The 12300-nt window shown below is 40.8% G+C and overlaps 1 protein-coding gene across 1 annotated transcript in view; it reads right to left on the bottom strand.

Moving 5' to 3' along the window:
• Nucleotides 1-12300, bottom strand: part of ACAD11 (acyl-CoA dehydrogenase family member 11) — an 80330-nt gene that overhangs the window by 43688 nt on the left and 24342 nt on the right. The window contains exons 9-10 of the mRNA XM_090284943.1: nucleotides 4188-4294; nucleotides 3033-3159 (exon numbers count right to left, since the gene is read on the bottom strand). Coding sequence (XP_090141069.1) covers nucleotides 3033-3159; nucleotides 4188-4294 — 234 coding nt within the window. The remainder of the gene's footprint in view (nucleotides 1-3032; nucleotides 3160-4187; nucleotides 4295-12300) is intronic.

The raw sequence follows: 12300 nt of genomic DNA, 5'->3' as shown, positions 1-12300 counted from the left end.
TGTTATTAACTATTAAGGGAAACTAATCTCAAAGAAGACCCATAGAAATAAAAATAAATGTTTATACATATATTTCCTATTTCCTTAAAGTTAAAAAGAATGTTTAATTTGGGGGGAGAAAATCAAAATGAGAAGCCTTAAGACTAAAGTAAAGATGGTGGACTTGAATGTTGCTAGAAAGTAGATTTTAATGTTCTCACCACAAAAGAGACATGGCCACTAAGTGATGAGTTGGAGGGAAGTGCTTGCTAATACTATGGTGATGATCATTTTGCAATTTATAAATGTATCAAATCAACAGGTGGTACACATTTAAACTTTCACAATGTTATCTGTCAATTATATCTCAATAAAACTGAGACAAAGATAAAGATCATGGCTAGCCTCCAAAGTGCCAGCCCTCAAAAAGTCTGTATTTTTTTAAAACTTTAATTAATGAGTTGATTACCTTACAAATAATTTTTTTAAACTTTGATCACACCAGAAGAAACACTGGCTCCCACAAGTCAGTTCAACTTCCTAATGCAATTGCCTACAATCAAATACTTGGTTTACAAATACAAAATGTAATGGATTTTCTGATAACAAAAAAAGTACCCCAAACCCTGTTTTATATAATTTTAAAGTTCCTCTTTAATTTTATAAAGCGTTAATATTATATTTTAATGAGGAGTATGAATTTGCACTTAAGAAGGTTAAAGCATATGTTTGAAATTCCCAAGTTCCCACATCTGGGAAGTGGCACAAAAGGAATTCAGATCCAGATAATCTGGTGCCAGAGTGTTCACTCCTAACCACCATATACCGTGCCTCCCCTAAAGAAGTCTTGCTCATCATCACTCAGTATTACTAATTCACAGAATTTATACCACAGTCCAGAGACATCTGTCTCTAAATATCAGGTTCTTCCAGGGGCCCTGCTACCTTTGCCTCTGCAGTAGTATCATTGCTACAATTTGTGACAAGTTCATAGAATGGCTCTGTTCTCTTTTCAAAACCTCAGTCCTCTGATGTGTCCCCCTCCTGTTTTTGTGCTTTAACCAATTTATCTATTTGTGGGAGGAGAGGTAAATGTTGCCATCTTGAACCAAAAGTGTTGCATTTTCTTGTTAATACTCAAAGGTTCAGAATTTTCAAACTCAAAATTGTATACATACTAACTAGAGCAGAATGTTTCCAAAGTGATAACTTAAGCACTGAACACATATAGGAGTTGATTATTTTAGAAAGCATTTCCTCATATTTAAGTGGTTTTTTCTTTAAAAAAAAACTATACCCCCAAACAACAAGTGCTGGTGAGGATTTGGAGAAAGGGGAATGCTTTTGCATGGTTGGTAGGAATGCAGATTGGTGTAGTCACTGTGGAAAGTAGTAAGATGATACCTTAAAAATTAAGAATGGATCTGCCTTTTGACCCAGCAAGGCCACTTCTGGGAATATGTCTGAAGGACCCAAAACACTAATTTGAAAGAACATAAGCATCCCTATGTTCATTGCAGCTTTATTACAATCACTAAGTTACGGAAGCAGCCCAAGTTTCCATCAGTAGATGAGTGGATAAAACAACTATGGGATATGTACATACTGGAATACTACTCAGCTGTAAAAAAGAAAATTTTACTCTTTGTGACAGTATGGATGGACCTGGAGAGCATTATGCTAAGTGAAATGAGCCAGTCAGAGAAAGACAATTACCAAATGATTTCACTCATATGTGGAATCTACTGAACAAACTGAAATAACAAGCAAAATAGAGACAGACTCAGAGAGAGAGAACAGGATGACAGCTAAGGGCAGGTGGAGGTGTGGAGAGATTGAGCAAAAAGGAAAAGGGACTCATGGACATGGACAACAGTGTGGTGATTCTGGAGGGAGGGGATATAAGAGGAATAAATGGTAATGGAAAAAAATACAATTAAAAAATATATAATCCATTAAAAAAACTATATCCCACTCTGTGAGCAAAGTTAATCTCCTGCCAGATCTTTACTAAAAATAAAATTATTCATATAATTCAAGCAACAATGCTAACCACCGTATAAACATATATTAACTGAACATTTTTGTTGAACACATTTTAGTCTTTCAGTTTCCTATTTCATTTTGCCAGTCTAGCTCTAGCCCCCTCAGAATTATGAAAGATTAATGTGGGAATTTATTGTATACTTATTCATAGCTATTCACATTGTAGATGAAGAACTGAGGCTCTAAGAGACACTGTTATGTGCCCATTGACCACCTAACTTGTGGCAGAAATGGGCTAGAATCAAACCCTTACAATTTCTACACCAGTGTTCTACCCACGCACATAACCCATTCCACCTGCCTTACGTATTTTCATAATAGCTTTTCTCTTTTCCTCACAGCCTTTGTATCTTTTATTTAATGTCTTTCTTTCATGCTAAAGTATAAACTGCATAGGAGTATAAGCCTGATCTTATTCTTTTACTTTCAATGGCTTTCCAAGTACCTAACCCCTCATTAGATTCCTGATAATTATTTGTTAACTAATGAATAAATACGCCATGTTATTTCTTTACCCTCAGTGAACTGACTGAAACTTAATACCTTAAAGTAGCAGCATGTGAGGAGAGAGGTGGTAGTATTTGTGAACAGCTTGAAATGATATGCAAAATTCTCTGGGTATGCCTACCTTGATTCCTCTACAGTTCTCTTAATTCTTAATGGGGTCTATAAGAAAAAACACCCTCGAAGTCACTGCCCTGGGCAAAGGCCCCCAAGGTAGTGCTTTACTCTAATATAATAAGGATCTCAACTTTACAAAAAAAGTTAATTCCTTTTGACTTAATTTTAATTCCACAGATTTATCTGTAACATTCCCTTGGCGTATTTTAGAAGCTTCAAATTTTTCAGGATCAGGTTCTGTAGTAGCTCAGTGCTAAGGGTAGAAGGGGCCTCTAGGTAAGGGCTGACTGCAAAGATATGATATTGCGGTACTCCTAGAAACAGAGATAGCAGAAGTAATTTAATAGTCCTTGAGCACAAGTACATTCTGTTCACACAGTACTTACCTTTTCTGCTGGAAGGATGTGCTGTTTCATGAAATGCTTCACCTGAGTAAGAACTTCCTGGCCTCTCCTAGTCTGTACAAACAACCCTTGGGTATTCTCAGTCTGTGGTAGTGTAGTTCTGAAAGATCTGTGTAAAAAAGAGTTACGAAAATATCCAAAATTATTATATTTCTGAGTATAATGTGAAGTCTTCCCTAACTCCCCAAAAATCGCACTCAGAAGGAGTTGTCATATTTTGAATTTTTTAGTCTTTCATATTATGGGGTGAATGCAGAATCACTTTATTTTGAGCATCGAACTTTAATGTTTAAACATTATTTGGGTAAAACATAAGCCTGGCATGATCTCAATCAATGATAGTTTTGAATTTTTATTGAAGCCACCAGTTAGAATCTCTAAAAAAGGGGGTGAGGCAAAGGAATGAGAGAAATTGAACACAGATTTAATAGTTACTCTTAGTATATGCCTCACAAATATAACTGCCAGGTATCATTATAAACAAGATCTCTGAAGATCATTATGAAGAGCAACAGAGTCGGCTGTTATGCTGCGGAGATTACAAATATTCATCTATAAAGTGAATTGTAAAACAAAACTGTGCTGACCTTGTGCCATAAGTACTTGTGGCTTGGGCAGAATTTCCAGGGACAGCAGCACCCATGAATTCAGTAAGTACCATACACCACATCACTTAGATGGGAGTGTGGTTGGCAAAGTGTATTCAATGCCTCAGAAAGTGCTCTGCTGATGGAGACATGGATTTGGATGATGCTTACAAAATATGTGAATAAAACTTCATGACATGTGATGGTGGAAAAGAGCAATATTTCTAAATTTAATAAAATTATCTTATGTAATTTATAATCGTAAGTCACAAATAACAGAAGGAAACATTTGAGAGTTTTATCTATATCCTTAAAAGTTTATATACTCGAGCTGTTCAAAATACTTTTAATCATAAATGAGTATTTTCTTTATATTTGAAATCAATTTATTTTCAGGTAGATAAGACATTTACCAAGCAAACTATTTTGATTGGCAGCAGCAATCCTGGTGTAAGAAATAAAAGCAATCCCCATCCCTCTAAAGTTTATTACCTTCACATACCTAATAGAGGTTCTAATTTGGGTTAGCCAAAGAATCTATTTTGCTTACCTTTTTGAGAGTTGCAGTCCAGTTTCTGCCAGAGGTTGCACAATACTGGCAAACAGAAAGCTGTCCTCAGATGTATTATTCCCCAGAAGATATCTACTATATACTCCCTGTAAGTAAATTAACAGAGAGATAGTAAAATTTATAGAAAACTATTCTTCAACTACCCAGTCTTTGCAGTTTCCCAGCTCTGTGAGTCACCAAACTCACAGGGTACCAACATAAAAGTGAGATGGTCAATTCTATTAATTTACACAAAGAAATAATTATACACCCCCCCCCACACACACCCCCACACATACATACGAAATTATGTCATCTGGTTAACATACTCTCATCCTAACAGAATTGTAACTGGGAATCAAACCAAACTCGAAAATGAGCTCAACAGTTACCAAAGATATCAAACTGGCAAATTATACCACCTCTAAAAATCACTGCTCTCCCTTCATAGTGGTGGAAAATCTAAAGAAACCAAAACAAAATAAAAACTATAAAACCAAAGATAAAGCAATGAGATGACCTCTAAGAATATTTTATCTCATTTTTTGGACCCATAGTTTATGTCAAACTGTCTCCCTGGAACAGTGCTAGCTGAATGCTAACCAGCTTTTCTTTCTTAATTCTCCATGTTTTGTGCTTCCAACATAATATATACTCTCCTCCACCCTGCCTGCCCACCAAAACACAATAAACTGAACTTCATTACTTTAGTTTATATATTCTTTCTTAAAAATTTAATTTTATTGTTATACAATTCTTTATATAATAAAGTACTAACAGGTTTTCCATAATTTCCAATTTCATATTAACAGAATGTAAAGTTTATGATAATCTCTAAGGCTACTACGATTATACAGTTTATGAAATTTATTTCAATCATAACTCATGTCAAACTTCTATTTAAATGAAAATCCACTTTAAATTTGAAGCCTACCCTGGCCTGGCCAAATGGCTTAGTTGGTTGCAGTGTTATCCTGTACACCAAAAGGTTCTGGGTTTGATTCCCAGTCAGGGCACATACCTAGGTTGCCAGTTCCATCCCTGGTCAGGACGCACATGGGAGGCAATAGATTGATGTTTCTCTCTCTCTGTCTCTCTCTCTCTCTCTCTCACACACACACACACACACTCTCTCTCTCTCTCTCAAATCAATTGAAACATATTCTCAGGTGAAGATTTTAAAAAAATTCAAAGCCTATTTGATACCCGATTTGTGGAAACTGACAGATAGAGAAACATTGCATAAACCCTGGTTTGAGAAACCCATCCAATCATATTGATTAGCTAATATGTTTGTAAAATAAAGGATGAGGTGTAACACAACTATTTCCTAGAAGACACTTCAGTTGTTTGTGGATGGCATGAGAAAAATAGAATAATTTTCCTTAATCCTTTTCCCATTTGTTTCTAAAATCTCTTATTTACCTTTTCTTCGTCCAGTCCCTAGCCCCTTGCCACTGATGAAGTATTTCAATTTCTTAAATAAACCTCCAATATTCAAAGTACACAGAAACTAAATTACTATAATAAAGAATGCATTTGTTTAGGACTTCCGGCCAAGATGGAGGTGTAGATACACATGCTGCATTTCCCTCCACAACTAAGAAGGAATACAACTACCTAAAAACTGGAGATAACCAGAAGTTCCAGAAAATTAAACTGAATGGAAGTCCAACAAACAAAGATAAAAAGAAGAAATACTCATCCAGACAGGAGCCGGGGTGGAGAGGAAGCAATGTGCTGGCAGTGGTGGAGCAGTGGCAGTGCTCGGCTGGTGGAAAGTGCAGTCACACATTAAAAAAAGTAGGGAGGAACACCTGGGGAGCGCTCCCAGCACCAGACCAGACCCCATAGCTCACAGCTTCAGTGCTGGGGAAAATAAAGTCACCCTGCTTCTGACTGTGCAAACCAATGAGGGTTGGGGTGGAGGCAGAAACTGCTGGTCTCTTAGGAGAGTCCGCTTGTTTAAAGGGCCCTCACAGTCCAAGAATGTCCGCAGACCCACCCACTCTAGGAACTACAGCCAGGGCAATAGCTAGAGAGGCGCCAGTTCCATATAGGAAATGGGAGAAGTGCATGGAAAAGGGACAAGTTCTGAGCAAGCAGCCTTGTTTCCTCTCTGACCCCTCCCCCATATACAGTGCCACAACATGGTGAAATGGGTTGCCCCGTACTGACGAACACCTAGGGCTCCACCCCTACAATGTAACGGGTGCGACAGTTCTACCTAAGACATAGAGGCAAACACAGGAGCTTGTCAAGTTGAGGAGACAGAGAAGTATGGCCCAGAAGAGGAAATGGATCAAAGTTCCAGTGAGAGAACTAAGTGACAAGGAGACAGCCAACCTAACAGATGAAGAGTGCAAAACACTGGTGATAAAGATGCTCACAGACTTGACAGACATGCTTGAGTATGGCAAATGCAGAAGGGAAGAAGTAAAGGCTAAGCTAAGTGAAATGAAGAAAAATCTACACAAACCAATGGTGAAGGGAAGGAAACCAGGGTTCAAATCAATGATTTGGAACATAAGGAAGAAATAAACATTCAACCAGTACAGAATGAGGAAATAAGAATTGAAAAAACAATAAGGAGAGGCTCAGGAACCTTTGGGACAACTTAAAAAGTGCCAACATCTGAATCATAGGGGTGCCAGAAGGAGAAGAGGAAGAGCAAGAAATTAAAAACTTATGTGAAAAAATAATAAAAGAAAACTTTTTTAATTTCGCAAAAGAAAGAGGCATGCAAGTCCAGGAAGCACAGAGTCCCAAACAAGCCAATCCAAAGAGGAGCACACCAAGACACATCATAATTAAAATGTCAAGTTAAAGATAAAGAGAGAATCTTAAAAGCAGCAAGAGAAAAGAAGAGTTACCTACAAAGGGGTTCCTATAAGACCATCAGCTGATTTCTCAAAAGGAACTTTGAAGGCAAGAAGGGACTGGCAAGAAGTATTCAAAGTAATACAAAGCAAGGACCTACAACCAAGACTACTCTATCTAGCAAAGCTATCATTTAGAATGGAAGGGCAGACAAATGCTTCCGAGACAAAGTAAAGCTAAAGGAGTTCATCATCACCAAGCCATTATTATAGAAAATGTTAAAGAAACTTATTTAAGAAAAAGAAAGTCAAAACTATGAACATTAAAATCACAACAAACTCACAACTAGCAACAACAGAATCTAAAAAACAAAAACAAACTAAGCAGACAAGCAGAGTGGGAACAGAATCATAGGTATGGGGAGCACATGAAGGGGTGTCAGCTAGGAGGGGGAAGGTGGGAGATGGAGGGAAATGGTGCAGGGATTAAGAAGCATAGTAGGAGGGTACAGAATAGACAGGGGGATATTAAGAATAGTATAGGAAAGGGTAAAATCAAAGAACTTAAATGCACGACCCATGGTCATGAACTAAGGAGGATGGAGGGAGGGGTGGTAGTAGGCAGAGAGGAGCAAAGGGAAAATAAATTGGGACAACTGTAACAGCATAATCAATAATATATACTTTTAAAAAAGAATGCATTTGTTTAGATTAAGATATAATTTAAAAAACTGAATTTATGCTCAATTAATAACATAAACATGACGTTAAAAAATGGAAAAATTTACTCACTTAGTCACTGGCAACCATATATTAAGAAGCTACTCTATGATAGGTACTATGTTAGATTTTGGGAAGTTCCAAGACAATTCTTTCCTCATCAGACCTGGTTGATAAATGGTGTCTTTAGAATTATACTTTATTGATTATGCTATTAGAGTTGTCCTGATTTTTCCCCCCTTTGCCCCCCTTCACCCAGCACTGCACATTCCCTCAGGCAATCCCCCCATCATTGTTCCTGTCCATGGATCATGGGTATGAGTTCTTTGGCTACTCCATTTCCTATACTGTACTTTACATCCCCATGGCTAGTCTGTAAATACCTATTTTTCTTTTTAATCCCCTCACCTCTTCACCCATTCTGCCACCATCAAAACGCTCTTTGTATCCATGATCCTGTCTCTGTTCTTCTTGTTTGCTTAGTTTTTTAGATTCAATTTTTGATAGGTTTATATTTATTGCTGTTTTATGGTTCATAGTTTTGATCCTCTCTCTCTTAAATAAGTCCCTTTCACATTCCATATACAGTATTCCCTCACTTATTATGGGTATTACATTCTAGGCCGCCTCCCCACCCCCCGATAGGTAAAAATCCACAAAGTAGGAATCTTACATTTATTTTAGTATTTATATATATTTTAAGGCTTTATAAACCCTTCCCACACTTATAAACTGTTCCTAGTCCCTTATTAACCTTTTCCACACTTTAATAAACACTACTTATGTTCTTAAACATATTCTGCACTCTTAAACCTACATAACTTTAACAACATACATATACAGTATCACAAAATCCCACAATATAGCGAATAATCTGCGATAAATAATTAAATATAATATTTTTAAAAATACCACGATAAGTGAACCACAATATAGAGAGGGACTATTGTAGTAACAGTTTGGTAATGATGAACTCCTTTAGTTTTTTGTCTGGGAAGCTCTTTGTCTGCCCTTTTATTCTAAATGATAGCTTTGCTGGGTAGAGCAATCTTGGTTGTAGGCACCTGTTTTTCATGACTTTGAATATTTCTTGCCAATCGCTTCTAGCCTGCTAAGTTTCTTGGAACTCCCTGTCAGTAACTAACTGCTTTTCTCTTGCTGCTTTTAAGATTCTCTCTTACTTTTAACCTTTGCCATTGTAATTATGATGTGTCTTGGAGTGGGCCTCTTAGCATCCATCTTGTTTGGGACTCTGTGCTTCCTGGACTTGCATGTCTATTTCCTTCACCAAATTACTGAAGTTAGCTTTCATTATTTTTTCAAATAGACTTCCAATTTCTTGCTCTTTCTTTTCTCCTTCCAGCATCCCTATGATGCAAATGTTGGACCTCTTGAAGTTGTTCCAAAAGCTAATTATACTTTCCTCTTTCTTTTGGATTCTTTTTTCTTCTTCTTGTTCTGATTGGTTGTTTTTTGCATCCTTATGTTCCATATCATTGATTTGATTCTCAGCTTCATCCACTCTACTATTGTTTACCTGCAAATTGTTCTTTATTTCAATTACTGTATCCTTCATCTCTGACTGGATCTTTTTTTATGCTGCTGAGATACTCACAAATTCCTTGAGCATCCTTAAAAACAGTGTTTTGAACTCTGCCTCTGATAGATTGTTTATCTCCATTTCATTTAGCTATTTTTCTGGAGTTTTGATCTGTTCTTTCACTTAGGCTGTGTTTCTTTGTCTCCTCATTTTGGCAGCCTCCCTGTGTATGTTTGTATGTATTAGGTAGAGCTGCTTTGATTCTGTGTTTTGATAGTGTGGCCTAATGTAGTAGGTGTCCTGTAGAGTCCACATAGCCTCCCCCTATCACCCAAGTTAGGTAGTTGAGATACACCCTCCTTTTGTAGGTGAGCCTTGATTGCTGTTGGCAGCAGGTCAATGGGAAAGATTTACCAAAGCCAGTAGATTGCAAAGATTCACTGTGACTACTGACCACAAACCTCCACCCTCTGTGGAGTATCAGTTGTGCAGGAGTAGGATGATGGTGCTCTGATGTGGTCTGTAGCTGTCCACTGGTTATGCTGGCCTGGGATTTCCTGAGTGGCACAGGTCAAGGTCAGTCCCCACCTGTGTTTTTCCCAGGACTCCCGGACTGAGCTATAAAGGAATCTCAGATGGCTGCTACTTATTGTGGGCTTGGAGATTCCCAGGGAAAACCAAGCTGTTGAATCTAAGCTGGCTGCTGCTAGTGCTGGGCCTGGGGCTCACTGAGGCCAGCTATTGCTTGTTTGAGAGGATTTAGGAAGTTTTAAAGCAAGAGCCAAGACTAGCCATTCATATGGAAAAGCAGCTTGGGTGAGCCTATACATTGGGTGGGGTGAGGTCCCTGGGGATCTCCAAGTCAGATCAAACAGTGTTAGCCAGGTTGATGGAGTCTCAGATATAGCACCAGTTTGCCAGCTCTGTGTGGGAAGGGTTTATAAAAGACATCGGCCTCAGCTTGCCTTGATACCAGACACTTCAGTTCCTCTATGTATGCCACTGGTGACTTTCAAGCTGCTACCCTGGTGCTGGAGCTCCAAGGGAGTGAGTCTTAATAGGTGAGTCAATGTGCACGTTCTTTAAGATGAATTGCTTGGGGCTCCAGCAGTTTCTTCCACTGACTGGTTTTTGCAGCCAGAAGTTATGTCGTCGTCGTCGTCGGCAGCCGTCCGTCTCGAGAGACGATGGCGTAGCTTCCTGAGAGTCTATCTGCACCGCCGAGAATGGCTGTGCAGTCCGATTCGGGAGTGACAATCCCTGCCGCACTTGTTACAGGTGAAGGCAGATGGCTGTTGTTGCTGCCGCTGACGCTGCTTCCGCCTCGATCTTTTCTGGACCGCCTCCTCGTTGCGCGCAGCCTCCGCGCGTGACGTACCTTGCCTGACCGCGAGCCTCCAGGCTAGGCGGTCGTCTGCTTGAACTTCCCATGTGTTGAGATTGATGGAGCATTGTGTCATGTCCTTTTTGCAGATGTCTTTGAACCGCAGTTTTGGGCGCCCTGTCATCCTCTTGCCTTCTGCTAGCTCGCCGTAGAGGAGGTCTTTGGGGATACGGCCTGCATCCATTCTTTTGACATGGCCGAGCCACCTGAGGCGTCTCTCGCTAAGAACTGCATGCAAACTGCACATATTGGCTCGCTTCAGCACCTCGGTGTTGGGGACCTTATCCTGCCAGGCGACATGCAGGACGCGTCGCAGGCACCTCATGTGGAAGCTGTTGAGTTTCCTTTCGTGCCTTGCGTAGGTGGTCCACGTCTCGCTGCCATAGAGGAGAGTGCTGAGTACGCAGGCTTGGTAGATGCGCAGTCTGGTTTTCTCAGTGAGGCTGGAATTGTTCCACGCTCGCCGGTTCAGTCTGGCCATAACTGTGGCTGCCCTGGCGATTCTCCGGTTGACCTCCAAGTCGACTGACAGAGAGCTCGAGATGGTGGACCCGAGGTAAGTGAAGTCGTTGACAACCTCCAGGGTGTATCCGTCGATGGTGATGCATGGGGGAGTCCCTGTGCCTTGAGCCATAACATTCGTCTTCGTCAGGCTGATGGCTAGTCCGAACTCCTTGCATGCGTGGGAAAGGCAAGTGACTAGCTGTTGGAGTCCCTCTTCGGAGTGTGATGTCAAAGCTGCGTCGTCGGCGAAGAGCATCTCACGGATGAGCACCTCTTTGACTTTGGTCTTGGCTCGTAGACGGGCCAGGTTGTAGAGCTTGCCATCGGATCTGGTGTGAATGAAGACACCCTCGCTGCAGTCCTTAAAGGCGTATTGGAGGAGCATGGAGAAGAAGATTCCGAACAGCGTAGGCGCGAGGACGCAGCCCTGCTTTACTCCGCTGCTGACTGGGAAGGCCTCAGAGGTTGCGCCGTTGTAGGACACCGTGCTGTGCATGTTGTCGTGAAAGGACATGACCACAGCAAGCAGATGTGGTGGACAGCCAATCTTCCGTAGCAAGCTGAAGAGTCCGCTTCGACTGACCAGATCAAACGCCTTCGTGAGGTCAATAAAGGCGAGGTAGAGTGGTTTATGCTGCTCGTGACACTTCTCCTGCAGCTGGCGTAGGGAGAAGATCATGTCCACTGTTGAGCGGCCAGCTCTGAAGCCACACTGGGACTCTGGGTAGACGCGGGAAGCAAGGGTCTGCAGGCGGGCAAGAGCGACCCGGGCGAATACTTTGCCGACGACGCTGAGGAGAGAGATGCCCCGGTAGTTGTTGCAGTCGCTGCGGTCTCCTTTGTTCTTGTACATGGTGATAATGTTGGCGTCTCTCATATCCTGGGGGATGTAACCCTCCTTCCAGCAGAGACAGAGTAGATGGTGGAGCGGCTGTAGCAGGACTGGTTTCCCGCTCTTTAGGATTTCTGGAGGGATTCCGTCGCTTCCTGGTGCTTTCCCGCAAGCGAGGCGGTCGATGGCTTTGCCGAGCTCTGCCGCAGTAGGTGGGGTGTCTAGCTCCTCCATGACTGGTAGGTCTGGGATGGCGTTAAGAGCAGTGTCTGTTACGGTGTTCCTCGTTGCGTACAGCTCGAGGTAGTGCTCGG

The sequence above is a fragment of the Furipterus horrens genome, unplaced genomic scaffold (genome assembly GCF_987537825.1).
Source record: "Furipterus horrens unplaced genomic scaffold, mFurHor1.1.pri manual_scaffold_7, whole genome shotgun sequence".
NCBI classification, from domain to species: Eukaryota; Metazoa; Chordata; class Mammalia; order Chiroptera; family Furipteridae; genus Furipterus; species Furipterus horrens.
Note: the sequence above shows the minus strand (reverse complement) of the source record. Positions and strands in the feature narration are given on the sequence as shown.